Raw genomic sequence first — 19,108 nt, forward strand, 5'->3', positions numbered from 1 at the left:
TTTTCTTAATGTTTAATTTCAATCCAAGTTTTGCACTCTCCTTCTTCACCCGCAACAAGAGGCTCTTTAGTTCTTCTTCACTTTCTGCCATTAGAGTGGTATCATCTGCATATCTTAGGTTGTTGATGTTTCTTCCGGCAATCTTAATTCCAACTTTTGATTCATCTAGCCCTGCCTTTCTCATGATGTGCTCATGATGTGCTATCGCACTTTAACTCCCCTTAAACATAACTATATTACTAACAAATAATAAATAACTAATAATACATCATATAAAACTAATACTTATTCAAATGCTAAATGAAACTTTTTAATCCCATATTTATTCTGAATATATTCGATCCATCTTTTCCATTCCACAATATATCTCTGTTGCGATTGTTCTTTCAAATATGCTGAAATCTTTGCCATTTCCGCCAAGTTGGAAACTTTCAAAGTCCACTCTTCTATAGTAGGCAGTTCCTCCTTCTTCCAATATTGCGCTACTAAAAGTCTTGCTGCCGTAATTAGATTCAACATCAATTTAGTGTCTATGACAGTAGTATCTGTAATAATACCCAATAAAAACAACTGTGGAGAAAACCTTATCTTTTTCTTAAATATCTTCTGCATGTTCCACCAAATTTTAATCCAAAAAGCTTTGACTTTTTTACAAGTCCACCATATATGATAATACGTTGCATCCTCACAACCACACCTCCAACATTTAGGCTGGCAGTTCGGATATATACTTGCTAGTTTTTTAGGGTCTAAGTGCCATCTATAAAACATTTTATAAAAATTCTCTCTTAAATTTTGAGCCTGTGTGAATTTTACATTTCTGACCCAAATCTTTTCCCAAGTATCCATTGTTATAACCTCCTGAAAGTTCTGGGCGCACTTTATCATACAATCTTTAACAAGTTCCGTTTCTGAGTCAATTTCTATCAGTGCATTATATATCCTTCTTATATGTGCTTGACCTTGATCTCTAATTTGTTTTACCAAATTTCCATCAGTTATCGAGATACCAACTTTCTGATCTTCTTTCCATCTTGCTTGTAACTGCCCATACTGGAACCAAGTTTGTACAATCTTTTCTTCTTTTAAAATATTATATGGCTTTAATTGCCATACATTCCTTTTTATCCTTAAAATTTCTTTGTATGTAATCACATCATGTTTAAATCCCACATTTATATTTTCTATTGCATGTTTAGGTATTGCCCAAATTGGTATTTTATAATTTAACTTATGTCTATATTTTCTCCATACTCGCAGCAGAGCATACCTTAATATATGTATCTTAAATACATTATCCACCTTCTTATCATACAATAAATATGCATGCCAACCAAATAACAAATCATAACCCTCAAGATTTAATAATCTCCCTTGTGTTAAATTAAACCAATCACTAATTGATGATAAAGCAGCAGCCTCATAACATAATTTAAAATTAGGCATTTTAAGACCACCTCTTTCACGTATGTCTTGCATTATCTTAAATTTAACTCATGGTCTTTTCCCTGCCCAAACAAATTTATTAATACCTTTCTGCCATTCCTCCAAATTTGAATCCTTTTTAAGTATAGGTATCATTTGAAACAAAAAAAATTTTTTGGTAAAACATTCATTTTTACTGCTGTAATTCTTCCCAATAAGGATAATTGTATTTTTTTTTCCAACTATCTAACTCTTTTTGTATTTTTAACCATAACAATTCATAATTATTTTTGTATAATTTTACATTTGAAGCCGAAAGATATACCCCCAAATATTTAATCTTTTTAACTATTTCAAATCCCGTTAACTCTTCTAAAACAACCTTTTGTTCTATAGTCATATTTTAGACAGTATTTTAGTTTTTTGCGTGTTTATCTTAAATCCAGAAACTTTCCCATATGACGTTATTATCTCCATCAATTCTACAACTGAGTAAGTCGGTTGACTTACTGTAATAACCAAGTCATCCACAAACGCTCTCAATCTATAATCTTGATCTCTTATTTTAATTCCCTTAATTTTATTTGAATCTCGTATTTTAATCAATAATATTTCCAATGTTAAAACAAACAGCAAAGGTGACAACAGACACCCCTGTCTTGTACCCTTTGCAATATTACATGTTTCTGTCAAACTACCATTAACTATTATTTGAGCTGTTTTGCTTCTGATATATTGCCCTAATAGGTTGTAAAAAATTATCCCCAAACTCCATTTTCTCCAATGCCTTAAATAAAAATTGCCAGTCCAGATCAAAGGCTTTTTCAGCATCCAAAAAGATCAGCGCTGCTGAAACCTGGTTATTTCTATCCAAAAATTCCAATAAGTCTACAATATGTCTCACATTATTCTTCATTTGTCTACCACTTATAAATCCAGTTTGGTCACTATGAATCATTTGCTGCATTACCTTCATTAATCTATTTGCTAAAATTTTTGCAAATATCTTATAATCAGTGTTTAAAAGCGATATTGGCCTATAATTTTTGGCTTGGGTAATATCTTGATCTTCCTTCGTAATCAGCGATATAAAGGCTGTTTTCCACGATGGAGGCACTTCTCCCAATTGAATTGTTATTATCATCTTTGCTGGTCTGGAACACTGTCACTCCTAAAACGAGTTTAATTGTCGAAAGCGTGAAGTGTTCTTGGCATGGTTTCGAGTGGGATGCTCTCCCATTACTAAGAATGGAAGTTGCTAAGACATTCCCCTGGGTTGGAGCTTGCAGCCGATCGACACAGACTGTTCCTGAGATGACCCATCCAAGTTCTGTATTGAGAGCAATTGGGGAGCCTATTGGGCCTCTGACCATTCCATGGCAAGCAAAGGCCTCAGGGGTGTCTACTCCCAACAGAAGCAGGATTTTGGCTTCAAGGTCTAGGGCAGGAAAGTGATCAGCCATGTGCATCAGGTGAGGTATGGTGCTTGCTACTTCTGGTGTTGAAATCTGACTGCATTATCTGGTAAGGTGTCCCATTCTAGCAATGGCAATAGCATTCTAACAAAAGCAATAGCAGCTGTAGGATACATCAGAGTCTACAGCGGGGAGAGCAACATTCACGTTGGTTTCAGCATGGGAAAGGCGAAACTCCCGCCACAACAAGGTCACACCATACCAAGGTTGGAACTCTGCAGTGCCATCATGGCTGTAGAACTCCCAGACCTGATAACGAAAACGATAGACCTTGAGCTATAACCCACCACCTTCTATATGGACAGCAAGGTGGTGGGCTACATTCACAACCAAAGCAGATGCTTCTACGTCTATGTAAGCAATAGAGTGGAAAGGATCAGAAGATCTTCAAGTCCTGAGCAGTGGTGATATGTGCCAACAGATCAGAATCCAGCGGACCAGGCTATGCGGTCCATTCCTGCATCACAGTTGGCAGAATCGATCTGGCTAAAGGGTCCTGAGTTCTTGGCTACTCATAGCAACATAAAAGAGAAAAAAGTGTATTATGTTGTTTAGAGAATTCATCCCTCTTGAAATAATATATTCCAAAATTTTTCTATTTCTTTAACCATATTCAAACAGATCTTTCTTTTTTCTGATAGATCCCATTATCTATTTTCTTGGTTTTCATCTTAATCTTTTTCCTTTGCCCAATATCTTTCTTAATCAGTGTATTTTGTTTAATCAAAAGGTTTTTCTGTATTTTCATAAATGTTTCTGTAGAAGATATAAAAAGTAAGTCAGTGTCTTTGTTAGGCGCATTTGCCTACTTGTTTTTTATTCAGAATCTTTTTCCTTCTTTTTCTCTCTGCTTCTCTTGTCACTTTTTGTCTCTCTGGTTCTGGTGTTTTTCCTAATATTTCTGTAGAATGTTTTATCCAGTCTTTTTTCTTGTCCTCAAATTTATTTTGTAGCATTGAAAAATCTGGTATTTCTTGTAAATTTTTCCCCACTTGGATTACATCATACTCCTTTGTTTTGTAGAATTCCATCTTCAAGTCTCTATCCTCAAATTTATGTTCAGTCATCTGTTTTGTCTGTTCCTTCTCTGCTGTGTTTTCATGAGGATTTTTTTTTGGTATAAGCTTAAATTGAAGATGACTTATATTTTCAAAGTTATTCTGAGTTTCTTTGTGGTTTGAGATCATTGTTCTTTGAATTAGTTGCAGCTTTACATATGTCTCTTGTAAAATATTCGTTTTTTCTTGATAGGTATTTCCTCCAGAGGATTGGGTAAATCCCCCCTACCTCCAACCAGGTACCGATACATGCTTGGGAAGAATATTTTAGAGAGATATATGCAGACCCCGATTATGTAACTAAGGAGAGCCAAAGTAGTTTGGACCAAATCCCTTACTGGTCCCATTATACCAGAAGAGATAGCCCGGTTGATTGGAGCCCTCAAGGCTAATAAGGCACCTGGTGCTGACAATGTCCTGCCAGAAATAATAAAAAATAATGCCAGTTGGTTGGCTCCACTTTTAGCATCTCTGTTTACATTTATAGATAGAACGGGCCATATGGCAAGAGATTGGGGATTAGCAATTATCATACCAATTTATAAAAAAGGTAGTAGAAATGACCCAGGCAATTATAGGGAATCGGCAAGATATCTAAATGATCTGACCTTCCCAAAACAAAGAATAGCTTTCTTCAGATCCAGATTTAACATTCTCCCCTCAGCACTCCTCCAGGGCAGGTATAAGAGAACACCAATAGCAGAACAGGTATGTATATGTAGTAAAGGAGAAGTCAAAGATATCTCACATGTTTTATTGTACTGAGTTATACCGAGGCTATAGGTCAGCATACATTCTCCCCTTATTAGAGAGATTGCCAGGGAGGGCAGACAATTTTTATGTAGGCTTTCTCCAGGACTCAAACTCTTCTACTACGCATGCAGTGGCAAAATTCTGTGTTGCTGCAATGTCCACGAGAAAAAAATTGGTTACAGAATTATAGTTGTCAACTTGTGCCAATTTTTTGGAGATATCTCTAACAATTTTTGGAACATTATATTTACTCACAAACTTATTGGCTTCCCACTCACGTAAACTAGGGAGTGACCCTAACATTTTGAGAACATGTATTTTCTTAACAGGGATGTTATTATTTATTATTAATGTAAGTGCTATTTTTTAACATATTGTAAAGGGTATCATCTATTGCTGGTCTATGACCATAATAAAGTTATATTCTTTCTTGATAGGTATTTCCTATAAATCTCTGATTTTCCTTTTTTATATATAAGTTTTTTATTGATTTTCCAATGTTACAATAGTATCTTTGAAAAGCAACGTGGTGTCTGGGTTACAATAGTTCTATTTCATACAAATACATATTATTACAAATCTCCAATTTGTTGTAACCAGTATTTCCTCTCTTTTTTCCTTTAATACATATTATCTCTTATCGAAATTAACATACTTCTTATTGTTATCCATCAGTTATTTAGTAGTTTTCTTACATTTGTCAATACTTTTATATATTTTATATTTTAACATTCCATGTTTAACACATCAAACACCTTATATATTTTTCCAGTTTTAATTTTGCATTGATATTAAAGTTAAACGTTTGAAGTTTCTCATTTTTATATTTCTGGATGACCTCCCTTCCCTTTACACCAGGCATGTCAAACTCGCGACGTCATGTGACGTCGCGCGACAACTCGGAACTTTTTCCCATTGCCGAAAATGGGATGGGCGTGGTTTCTCCGTGACGCTCCGGCCCGCGGGCCGGCAGTTTGACACCCCTGCTTTACACAATTCTCTCCAATACCTAGTAATGTAAATACATTTCTTATCTATTTCATTTCCATATCAACAAGTTGGTAATACAATATAATATTCTTGTTTTTCATTATAATTTCCACATTGAAAGTTAGCCAAAATTTCTCCCATTTCAACATTTAATACATCCTTTCAAATCACTACATCCAAGTATATTAATTACATTATATCATTGTTAACATATGTACATCTTAAATCAATTTCATTTAAAGAGCTCAATATTTCAATTTAACTGTTAATATTCATACATCTGAGTTTTTTTAATTAACCAGTATTTTTATTTACTCATCAAAACAATCTCATTCTATTGCTAAGCACATTGACTCGTGCTTTAAATTGTAAGCCGCCCTGAGTCTTCGGAGAAGGGCGGGATATAAATGGGATTAAATAAATAAATAAATAAATAAATAAATAAATAAATAAATAAATAAATAAATAAATAAATAAATAAATAAATAAATAAATCCAAGTACAATCCTATCTATTTTAGTATTTTCTGTTTCAGGCCTCTTAAATATGTTCATTCTTCTTCAATCTTATTCTTGCTTTTTTCCTTTGCTATGTCATTTTTCGCTTCTTTGCTTCAGGGTCATCAAAGAATTCTTGTGTTATTGTATCATATTGAAGTGACCCTCCCATCTCCATTTCTGAAGGGTTGAGGGGGTCTAATAAAAGCACCAAATCTTCTCATTATTTTCACCTCTTGATATAATGTCCTGGACTGTATACCGGTATTTTTTCTTTCATCTGTTTCTCATTTTGATCTTCAAATGTCTGTGCTTGTTGAGTAGTTAATTCTTCTGTCAGTGTATTTGATTGTTCAATTTCTTCTGTTATGTTCTGTCCTGATAAATAATTAGTTATAGTCACAATTTGAGTTTGCTTCTCCAAGACGCTAATTTTTTTTCCAAAAGCTCTTATTTCATCACCAGCTGTAGAAAGGAACTGGTAAGTTTGGTAAGTTATTTTCATCATGGCATAGATTTGTCTTTGTATTTCTTCCATGGTGGAATCTCACATCTGATGTTCAAGGCTAGTCTTATCTTGTTTTTCCTAGGTATCAGCCAAGTCTCTTCTCTCTCTTTTTTTTTAAGAGTGTCAGATTGCAATTTCAGGTTTAGCCACTGGTGTCCCCCAAGTGCTTAGAAAATTCTCTTTTCAATTATTTCTTCTATTTTAGAGGAACAAAGCCAAATTTTCAAATAAGAGTAGGAAGTAAGGAGTAGGTAGTCAAAAGCTTTTAGTCCGCAAGTTATAAAGTTCTAGTTGAGGTCCAATTTGTTTTTTCTACATTTTCTTAAAACACCCCCAGAAGCTTCATTGCCGCTATTTTGAAGGGAGGGTTGAACTCCCACCTCCCTCTCCACAGGGGGGAAGGTACTTAGAACCTTATTTAGGTGAAAGGAAGAAGATTGAGTTATAAGAGAGGAATCTTACCCAGTCTCTTCCATGCTGCTTCAATGTTTCGTGGTGGTAAGTGTGATTTCGGCTATCTGCAGCCTAGTAACTGGCCATGTTGCTATGGCCGGTCTTTCATCCGCCGGTTCGAAGGGAATGCAGACACTCATGGGAGGGTTGCGGCTCCCCCATGTTTTTGCAAAAGCCCCTTCTTGCTGGTCGCCCCTCCAGAGCGACTCTTTGGCCCTTTTAGGACCCCCCAGCAATGCAAAACGTGATGTGGAGGACGAGAGCTGTCCTCCAGACATCCATAACGGCAGCGTTGGCAAACCGGAAGTCAAATCTCTGATTTTCCATGATGACCAAAAGTCCAGATTTTTTCCCCCTGCTTTGGAAATAGCTTTAGAGTCAGAATTGTTGTTGTTCTGTTTTTGTTCCCTCAGGTTTGCAAGTCTCACTTTATCTACACAGCTATACTTTGTTATAACTTTGAAGGTCACAGGCAAGATTAATTTTCCCCCCTGGTTTTACCTTGACTGTCATAATCCTCATCCACCAGTAGGTGTCATCACTGGTTCATTTTACAGATTTTATTCCTCCGTGAAAGGTTAAAATTCGCCGCTTCCAATAGCAAAAGGGTGGGGGCAGCCCCCTTTTTCTTCACTTTTGGAGGTTGTTTTTTTTTGTTTCTTGGGAGTTTCTCCCATTCAGGAAAGTAGGTAGGATAGAGAAAATCAGTATTGTTACCCAGATTCAAGCAGACTGTTTATGTTCAGCTTACATTAGTGCTTTTGACTTCCGTTGCTTGCAGCTGGGACTGGACTCTGAAGTTAAGCCAGCCTTTCTCCTATTGGTTTCTGGAAGGCTTCTCCTGGACTGATCTCCTAGGTCCATGGGACTTCCTTCCTTCATTGCCACCTCTCTGGGGCAGCTTCTGCCCCATTTAGGTCCCCTAACAGGAAGAAACTCAGCTGGAGACCTCGGAGTCCCGAGCCTCTCAACTGCTTCACTGCATGCAGAAACCGGAAGTCCTGAGGAGGATCCTGTTTGAGACAAAAATGGTGGTTATTGCAAATAACATGTTCAATATGATATGCAGCATTGTAAAGCTGGATTGGCTTTGCAATATGTACTTTTTGTATATTCTTATCTATTGTCCACCTTACGTTATCTGACCTCTGCCGTTTCTGAAATTTGCTTGATTGGCATTTTTTCCACTCTTATATCTTTAAAATATGTAATCAAAACTTTGTTGGGATGAGCAATTAGTTTACTAATTCTGTAATTTGAACATTCTCTTACATTTCCCTTCCTCAGTAAAAGTTTGCAGACTGATCTCTTCCAGTCTATAGGCTACACCACTTTGCCCCATATTTGTTGGCATGTTAACATCTCATTTTGCTGTTTTGAATTCTTTAATTGATATTTTTACTGCATCTGGTTCTTTCATATTTGACAGTCTACCCCCTTGTACTATATTTATAGTATGTAGTAGTCATACTACTTCTTAAATCTTTTTCCAGGGTGTGAGTCATCCCTGAGAATTTTCCTCACTCTTCCAAGGCAGCGAGCCCTGGCGATGTCATCCAGTGGTGTCAGGGGACAGCCCCCAATGTCTTGTGCTGTGCTCACCACCCTCTGTAATGCTTTCCTATCCGCGGCTGTCAGACCAGCATACCAAACCACAATACCATATGAGAGGACGCTCTCTATAGTAGACCGGTAAAAGAGGGTCATAAGCTGTTGTTCTACCCTTTTCTTCCACAAGACCCTGAGAAAGTGAAGACTCTGTTGGGCCTTTCTGGCCACCTGGGTTGTATTAACTTTCCAGGTAAGATCTTCACAGAGGTAGACTCCTAGAAAATGTTGCCAAGAAAACTACAGGAATCAAGATCTGTTTGGAAAACTATAATACGTGGCCAGTAAGACAACAATTAAATAAAAAGTAAACACATAAATAAATACTGATGCCTATATCCTTCTCATTATAACAAATCCCAAACTATCTCATTAGAAATATAAACCATTGATTTATTTACTTGCAGTATCTGTAAGACCATCCAACTCAGTAAAGAAAGAAAAATATAACAATAAACAAATGCAAAATAAAAACATAACATGGCAACCAGCACATAACAGAATAACCAAAAGGGGACTCTCATGCAAAATATAAAAGAGAATAAAAAATGGCATATGCCACTTAAAAGTGGGGGAAATACATATGTATCATGGTGATACAAGGAAAGCCTGGATAAACTTTAAAAGGCACTTCTTGTAACAGATATAATTGCAGCCAGTTCACAAATTTTAGGAGGGAGGGCCTTCCACAGTGAAGTACTACACTAAGAAAAGTCTGCCTAAGAATAACTGCAAGACAACCTCATGCAGTTCTTGACATACAAAGAGGCTAAAACTAAAGGGGAGACCTGTCTGGTTAAATATATATGTTCATTAGTAAAGTTTATCTTTTTGCCAGAGGACTTGATTTTGAACTTCAATTTAAATTGGGGGAAAAATCACCTTCTCAGCAATTGAATTATATTTTCTCCAGCAATGCCCTTCTGATGTTGGATTTCAAGAATGCAAAGAAAACACTCAAGTAACTGGTATTGGATACAGAAGATCAAATGGAATAGTCTTCCTTACTTAGAGAGTGTCTTTGGGAATCATCAGTTTGTGTTGACCAGGCCAATATTTTATCAAATCATCATTCCAAGATTCTGAAGGAGCTCAAAAGGGGTCTTTGAAGAAATGCCTATATGCAGATTAGCTTGCTTTTTGAAGCATAACCTTCATTGTCTTGTATTTATTAATACAGGGATATCAACTTTCATTTCATAACTCTTGAATAACAACATTCACAAGCCACTCAGATTTTGTTTAAATTATTTTCCATCAGAAGTATATCCATTTCATTAGGCAGCCCAACAGTTTGCTTATTTGGCAAGAATTATTGTGTTTCTGTTAAAATATATGCTATCTAATTGCTCTGTTGTCTGTTCTGCAACTGCGTGCTCCATTTTCTTATGCACTTTACAAAAAAAGGCTTTCCAGATTAATGTGAAAACTAACCTAGGTTTTTTGGAGCGTTGAATCAGTTACTTCCTGCTATCTGAGCAAATGTGATCCATGCATGTTAAACTGTAATTACTAGGTAATGGATATTAATGTAAAACAGCTTAGTACAGACATGTCAAACGCAAGGCCCAGGGGCCGGATCCGGCCCGCGAAGTGGTTTCATGCGGCCCGTGAAGCCATCCTGGAAACAGTGAGGGAACGGCCCCCACTGCCTTGGCCCTGGCCCAGAGACCCTCCTTCTGCCAGAGACCCTCAGATTTGTCCCACTCCTGCCCAGGCCCCCATAGGCACCCTTGATGTAGAGCTGGCCACGCCCACCCAGCAGGCCATATGCACTCTAGCCATGCCCACCCAGTAGGCCACGCCCACCCAGGCCATACCCACCCGGCCCCCTGAGGGCAACTGCAATGCTGATGCGGCCCTCAATGAAATTGAGTTTGACACCCCTGGCTTAGTATATAAGCATTCCTATTCCTAATAAACATCTGGAGATACTTCCAAGAATATAGAAGGTATATCTACAGAGGAATTCTTGATGGCTGCCACAGAAATTATTTCTGACCATGGATAAGATTCCCTGAAGTAACTTTAGTTAACGTTTAGTCTGAAGATGTTACTCCTTTTATAAGTTAGTTCTTGTTTGTTTACTATTGTGTTCCAGAAGGCTTATTATCAGACAATGTAAGGAAGTTCATGGGATACAAGCTTCTTCTTCCAGTCATCTGTAAGTCCCGCAAAACCTTGCCAAATAATTGGGCATATCTGCTAAGCCAGCAGTCCCTAATCTTTGTGGCATAAGGGACCAGTTTAATGGAAGACAATTTTTCCATGGAGTCGGGGAGGGGGGATGTTTTTGGTTTTGCTCACTTGCCCGCCACTCAATCTGTTCAGCCCAGTTCCTAATAAACCACGGACTAGTACCGATCCACGGCCTGAGGGTTGGGGACCTCTGTGCTAAGCAGTCTGGCAGGGAATTGTTAGGTATGTGGGAGGTGGCCCTGATGTGCTTTTCCTTAAGCTTCATTTACTTGAGAATCAAACATGAATTTAGGGAATTTTACTGTCCTTGAACTGCCCTTGTGTTCCCTTCAGCATTGTTCAAGGGCTACTAGCTCTGGAGGAGAAATTACTCTGAAGGGAAAAAAAAGTAGCTTCAGATAAGAGAAACAAGTGAGTTGAATCCATTCCTTGAACATCTTAGTGCCTGTGCCATAGCACTTTATGTTTCAGTTGGTATTTGAATACAAGACTTGTTAATGTGTGTGTATGTTTGTGTTTGTGTGTGTGTGAAAGAGAGAGAGAGAGAGAAAAGAATGGAAAATTTCCTTTCTACATTAGCATGTCATTATTTTAAAACTCCTATAAAACTTAATCAGGTAATATTTGTGCTGATTGTAAATATCTATAACTTTTGTTCTTTTGGTAGGACATATTAACATCACACAATATTTACTCAACTATTATTCTGGTCTTGATATTGAGAAAAGGAATGCATTTGGATTTACTGCACTCATGAAATCTGCCATGCAAGGCCGAAGTGAATGCGCCAGAGCCTTAATATTAGCAGGTATACCAAATTCTTTCTTTCATTGTTTTCTTTCTCACTGAATTGTTGAATATCCTCACTGAAAAACTCCAGATGCTGGCATTTACTTCCAGAGTACTTTTGGTTGCCTATTATTAAATGATATACAGTAAACGTAGGATTTGGTTCCAAAATCACATTCATTGAAACCAATCAGCACTATCAACTCTTTATTCGGTCATAGACCAGCATGTAGAATGCAGTACTTGCAGTTACTTAAATTGAAACCAATTGAATTTAAGTTAACCGTGACAATTTCCCAATGATACCAGTGGTTGTACTATTAAATCAATCCATTTTTCATCTTGCTGTTTTCTACCACTATATTTCTTTGAATAAATCTCAGTCAGAAGGCTAAATTATATAATATACTTGCTGTATATCATAAATTGTAAAAATAATAAAATAAGCATTCAACAGTATTCTGCATTCTATATGAAATTTTGCATTGAGTAGCTTATAAGCACTATGTGCTTAGAGCTCAAAGCATTGTTATAGACCCTGCACACCCACTTTGCGGTCTGTTTCTGTTGCTCCCCTCTGGGAGGAGGTTTCAAAGTATTTATAGCAGGACTACCCAATTCTGTAATAGCTTTGTTCTCTATGCCATCTGTCTGGTAAACTTGCAAGATTTGTTTTTCTCGCCGTGCACATGCATACAAAATCCGAACTAGACTGTGTTGTTTCTCTGTTCCATATAATATATGTGGGTATATGCATAATTCTGTATTTGTTTATTTTTGTCATATTTATGTAGTGTATATTGGAGGTGGTGATCCTATGAGAGCTGTATGCAATGAAATTTCATATTAATGTATGCCAATTAGTGTACATTCAAAGTGACAGTAAAGTTATTCTATTCTGTGAAAAAAAATCCCTATGCCAAATTTGGAGAGAGTTTTGTGCAAAACGAAAGCATATAATTCTAACCAAGAACAGCTTGAAAACCTCTGCAATAATTTCTGTTAAAAATGGCATATTTAATCTTGTCAACAAGAAAATGTAGCCTCCCGGAAAATGGAAGCTGTTAAAGCAGAGACGTTTAGCAAACACATAGAAGCAGGATGGGACTTTTATCTTCTAGTCATCCTGTCTTAGCATCAGAAACACAAATTTCTCTGAGCGTCTTTTCTGCAATTATTCTGTTCTCTACTACATGGCTTTGTAATAGTATTTAATATTATTAGTTACTTCTTTGGTTTTCTTTCTCTTCGTTTCTTTTGCTTTTTATGTACATGGAACATCACTCTTGTTTTTCTGCGATTCACTCAATTGTTCAGTTCATAGACACTAAGAGGCAGTTGCCTGCATATAACTCTATGCCTTTGGTCATCTGTGCTATCATACAAACTGTCCTCTTTCCTACCATTAACATACCCCAGTTACAGGTAATCCTCAACTTGCAGCCATTCATTTAACAACAGTGGAAAGTTATGACAGCCTTAGAAAAAAGTGACCTACAACCTGTCCTCAAAGTTTTAACTCTTGTAGTCACTTGATTGCAATTCAGGTGCTTTGCAAACGGCTGGCATCTTGCATTCAATGTGATCGTGATTCGTGACCTTCCTAACCAGTTTACAATAAGCAAAATCAGTTGGGGAAACTGGATTCACCGCATGATTCATTTAATGACCACATTATTCACTTAACAAGCATGGTGATTTCTTAACACAACTACGGTAAAAATGCTCATCAAATCCAATTAACATAATGACTCGCTTAACAACCGCATTGCTTAGTGACTGAATTTCCGGTCCAAATTGTGGTCAAGGACTATCTGCAATTGTAATATTCACAAAGCACTGCTGAAAAAAACTATAGGAAGGTAATGATTTATCTCAGTCCTCTTTGGATAAAGGAGGGGGCAGGAATGCCAACTTGTTTCACACTTTCTAAAATGTTTTATGCAATTGCAGAATCCAGTATAATGACTAGAGTCTAGACCAGGGGTGTCAAACTCAATTTCATTGAGGGCTGCATCAGCATTGCGGTTGCCCTCAGGGGGCCGGGTGGGTATGGCCAGGGTGGGCGTGGCCTACTGGGTGGGCGTGGCTAGAGTACATATGGCCTACTGGGTGGGCATGGCCAGCTCTACAACGTTTGCATGAAGGGTGCCTATGGGGGCCTGGGCAGGAGTGGGACAGATCTGAGGGTCTCTGGCAGAAGGAGGGTCTCTGGGCCAGGGCCAAGGCAGTGGGGGCTGTTCCCTCACTGCTTCCAGGATGGCTTCGTGGGCCACATGAAACCACTTCACGGGCCAGATCCGGCCCCCGGGCCTTGTGTTTGACATGTCTGGTCTAGACATTTCACTGCTGCTCTTATAGAACTTGAAGCAGTTCATTAGGAAATCAACCTCATTGACTTTTTTTAAAAAAAGAAATACAAAATAAAAAAAATTAGAAAACCTTTTCATCATATTTGAAAGTGCCACAATACTTGATATTATATTTTTATACAGTTATTTGATGACATCCATGAAGGCAAGAAACAGTGATGGAAAAGTCATTGCATAAACCAGTTGCTTCTCTGCTTTGGTGTAGCTTTAGATGTATCTTTTACTTGTTCTTATTATAGTCTGAGTCAGTCTTAAATGAATCTCTTAACCGTTCATGAGATTAACCTAAATTCATGGACTTTACCATCTGTTATAGCAAACATCCCTTCTGTTTGGTTATCTGTCTGGTATTATTAATGAATTTTGGTGGTTGTTGGGTTTGTTTTCTTTCCCACTGTATTGTACTTTGAAAGAAGAAAGATCACAAATTCTTTTTTTGTAAAATGAGATTCATTGTAGCTTTAACATTTTGGTCTGTAACGACAACGCAGAGTTTATATTGCAGGAATGTGTGTCCAAGCAGGGCTCCCAGTTGAGATTCATTTAAACACTATACTGTTTTTTTAAATGCTGTCCCTTCATTGCAAAATGTGTTTCCTCCTGACAATTTTTTACCAAAACAATTATAGTACTTTAGAATGAATTCAGAAACAGTGTGACACACTGTAAATAAATTTTTAGTTACATGGCAACAATTTTAACAAATGAAATATTTTAATGAGAGATTTTGAAGACATTAAAATAAATCCCTGAAGAAAACTCAAATTTTATTGTCAGCCACTGAAATATCTGCTTAAGTTAGAACTTGTTATTTTTAAAAAGCCCCTAGCATCTTCTAATAAAGAGATGAAATTGATTGGTACCTTGAGTATAATCATGTTAGCATTGAGTTCATGAAGACCAGGGTTGAAAAAATTGAAAAGAATCTGAAAAGAATCTATGTATAAGATAGTCCTCAGTTAATGATTGTCACGTTTAGCAACTATTCAAACTTAGAACGCTGCTGAAAAAGTCATTTTTCAAACAGTTTTCATACTTATAATGGTCATACTATCCCAGGATCATGTGATCATGATCGGGCAATTCATGACTGATGTGCATTTATGACAGCTGCAGTATCCCATGGTCATGTGATTACCATTTGTGATCTTCCTAGCATTGCTTGATCAACAAGCAAAGTCAATAGAGAAGCCAGCAGTAATTTGCAAGTTGTGATCATGTAATAATCAACCACATGAGTGTTTCACTTGATGACTGGGTCGCTTAGTGACAGAATTGACTGTCTCAATTGCAGTCATTAATTGACGGCTACCTATATTAGATTTCAGAAGAGCAGATTCTGATTAACTCAATGAGAAAGTAGATAGAATCCAATTGCTTAAAATTGTGAAGGAGAAAAGTATCCAGGGAGGATGGAAATTCCTATGAAAAGTGTTACCTGGAGCCTAGACTGCAAACAATTCCTTCAAGAAAGAAAAATGGGAGACATCTTAGGACATGAACATGGTGTCATGCAGTACCATAAAAATGCTATAGAGAAAAAGATATGTAAAGCAGAGGTCCCCAAACGCCCAGGCCCCAGCCCATTTGGAACCAGGGCATGCGAATATGTGCAGCTCCACTTGTGCGAGCGTTAGCCACGCGTGCAGATCCATTTGTGCAAGGGGCAGGCACACACACATGTGCACCTGCTGCTCACGCGCATGTCTGCCATTTACACAGAAACATCCCCCCTCCCCCCAATCCGTCCACCAAGCTGAAAAGGTTGGGGACCGCTGAGGTAAAGTGAATGGAAGGAGAGGTACCCTGAAACATCTCTGCTGACACATGCAAGCTCCAGGTCCATTTATAGAAAAAACGTGTGGTTTGGTCCAACCATGAACTGTCCAATACTGTCTAACCTGTACAGTATTCTGTGTGTGCAACATTTTGCCTATTTTTAGAGTTCTGTTGTAATCCGGAATCAACATTCTGAAAAATGCATTTTCTTTCATGCTTGGAATACTCAAAACATTTTGCACATCTCTATTTTTTTATATTGGAGTAACAAGCAAGAGAATGGCAAGGCAGCAAATCTATTTTTCTCTCTCGACCTTATATTGGGAGATTTTTTTTTACATTCACTGAGAGGACTGGAACAAGCTGGTGAAAAAAATGAGCGACGAGTGTAGGAACTGCTAGTGGAAAGCATGAATCCCTTTTCAGGTCAGCCTGGAATTATCCATTGATTAGGAGATGTTGTTTTCTTGATAGATTTAATTTTTTCTAATGCACAGAATTTCTATTTCTGTATCAGTGCCTGTATGGACTTGCATGTTTTTGGGTGTAAGAGAATGGTTGGTATATGCAGATGAGGTAATCAGTCAATGTTGTAATTTGAATTCCTTATTTAAGGAAATTAATTTTAATCAGTGATTGTTTCATTCTACTTTGATTATGCTGATTTTTGGAGGACTACAGTATTAATGCAATGTTATGCAGAACATTAGGTACAGCTGTACTTCAAACCTCTAAACAATTTAGCATAGCTCAAAACCTTACTATCGGACTGTCAACCATGATAGCTAAGAATAGCAATCAAGAACTACAACTTTTACAACTTTTCAGTTCAGAACACATACAGCATGACTTTAATTTCTTTCTTCCCCTTCCCTCTCCTCTCTCATTTCTTTGAAGGAGCAAATATTAATGCAACAGATCCAGGTCGTGGATTCACACCTCTAGAATGGGCATGTTTCACAGGAAGAATAGAATCTGCATATCTAATACAGAGACTTATGGATAAGCCATGCGCTGAGCAATTTTGTGATCAATATGTGCTTGAATGGCCAAAGTTGAAGGAACTTCTTGCCAAGGCTACAGATTCAAAAACTTGCTTGCAGAAGATCTCAGCAACTTTGAGATCCATTGTAGATTTCAGAACTGTCCATGGTCCTGAAGAAGATGGGGTCCTGGATCACATGGTTAGAATAACAACAAGTTTAAGAAGCTCCTTTGTTGCCATAGCTTGTAGGACTGTGTGCCCTGAAAGTCCTCCTGCTGTAGGAAAACGTAGGCCAGCTGTGCAAGAAATTCTTAGGAAACAAAGAGCTAAAGAACTTCAAATTCTGGAGAACAGGGAACATTTTAACAGCTATAGGAAGTTGTTTCAGAATTCCAGAATTACACTAGTGTCCGAAAGGAAGGAAAGGAGAGCCAGCCTGCAGCATTTTAATGTGCCCCAGGTCAACGTTGTGGTTCCAAGGAAAGCCAGTCTCTTACCACTGCACTTGTTGAGAAGAAGCAGTGTTCGACCTGGGCTTGTCATCCCCAGAGTCCGTATAAGTAAGGCACCTCGGCCTACATTCCAGCCAGAGAAAGTGCGACGGAAAAGTAATGCCAGTGATGGGACCTACTTGGAGATTCCCAAATGGAGATATAAGGAGCTGAAGGAACAAAGGAAGAAGGCTGAAGAAGAAGAAAAGAAAAGAGCCGAAGCTTTACAGAAAACCACATCACCATCTCTGCAGAGAAAAAGGACTTAAGCCAAATGGCTGTTGGTATCAATGGATAAGGTTGACATGGTATATTGTATAAATTTAAGAAAAGGAAGATCAAACTGAAGATCACCTTTGTTTTAAGAGACTTAAGAAATGCAAGGCATCTATATGAACAATGTTAACATACGGAAAAGATTATTTTTCTACAATTTTAACAATTACCCTCCCAGAAATAAAAGGTAATAGGATTAAACTCGAAATAGAGGGGCCATGTCCTCAAATTTACAGTTTACAGCAGTGCTGCAGTACCATGTCCTAAAATACCAGTCTTCTCCCTGGGGTGCAGGAGCGAATCCTCATCCTGCCCCAGCCCACGGGTGAAAGAGCAGTCTTAAGTTGTCACAAAGTGTATTCATACAAAGGTAGTCTTTCTCCCTTTGTTTCAAGGTACATAAAACTTGTGCTACTTTCTTATTTTGAGAAGGCGAAGTCAGATAACCTGTTGTGGGGGTGATCAGGGGGGCCTTTCTCAGAGCATTAAGAAGTAGGAGCGAGGCCTCTCTCCTCTTGCCAGCCTCTGATGCAGCAAATGCTCTCTTGAGGATTTGCACTTCTTATCAACAGTTCTGTTTAGAATTCTTTTCATATTCTTGTTTTTCCCCCTCTCTCTTTTTTGAAAACAACTTCTTTCCAAGCTTCCAACAAGGTAGAGAGAGACCAGATCTCTACTATTTTATCTGGGGAAAGTAAGGGGCTGTGCACAATGACATATTATTGTATTCTGAAGTAGCATTGAAGAGAATCTGATTTTTTTTTTTAGATGGAGGAGCTCTGCAGAGTTTACAAAATGGGAGATGCTAAATTAGCCTTCGTCCTGTTTCCCCCCCCCATGGATATCATATTGTCACACACACACAGCCTCCCCACTTTCACACCACAAATAAGAAAAGTGGTTGCTCAGCAGCTACTCACTTCCCGTTCTCTTCCACGCAACCTGGATGGTTGCATGTTCTTGGTAAGGTTTATCTACCTCCTTCCTCTCAGGCTGGTCCTGGTTTCTTATTTCAGTTTTACCTTTGAACATGGCCAATTGGGAAGTGAGAGAAAGGGCAGACGTATCAGTCTAGACCTCAAGCAGGATCATTCGAACAGATCCACCCTGTTCATGCTGCTGTGCTCTAATGGAAATAATCTCGCATGATTAGTATAGTACTAAAGCAGGGGTAGGCAACCTTGGCTTTTATGACTCATGGACTTCAACTCCCAGAATTCCTGAGTCAGCTATCCATGAGTCATAAAAGAGCCGAGGTTGCCTACCCCTGTACTAAAGGAAGAGCAAAGCCAGAAGAGGAAAACCAAAAATCTTGCCCAAAATGAATGGTGCAGTTTCAGATCAGAAAAAGACTATTTGGTAGCAGTGGGATATGCAATAGAAAGATTGGCAATACAACCAGCTTGTTTTATGCCTAGAAGGATAGTTAATTCAATAGTAGGGAAAGGCC

General features: G+C 38.0%; 1 protein-coding gene across 1 annotated transcript in view; it reads left to right on the forward strand.

Moving 5' to 3' along the window:
• The window catches only part of ANKRD33B (ankyrin repeat domain 33B), a gene marked incomplete at both ends in the record, with an annotated part of 57,524 nt that extends 39,873 nt beyond the window's left edge, over positions 1 to 17,651 (forward strand). Inside the window, 2 exons of the mRNA XM_081326108.1 lie at positions 11,634 to 11,774; positions 16,804 to 17,651. Of these exons, the coding sequence (XP_081182234.1) occupies positions 11,634 to 11,774; positions 16,804 to 17,651 (989 nt within the window). The remainder of the gene's footprint in view (positions 1 to 11,633; positions 11,775 to 16,803) is intronic.
• Positions 17,652 to 19,108: the final 1,457 nt, after the last annotated feature.

Source organism: Vipera berus (genome assembly GCF_964194415.1).
Source record: "Vipera berus genome assembly, chromosome: 3".
In the NCBI taxonomy this organism is placed as follows: Eukaryota; Metazoa; Chordata; class Lepidosauria; order Squamata; family Viperidae; genus Vipera; species Vipera berus.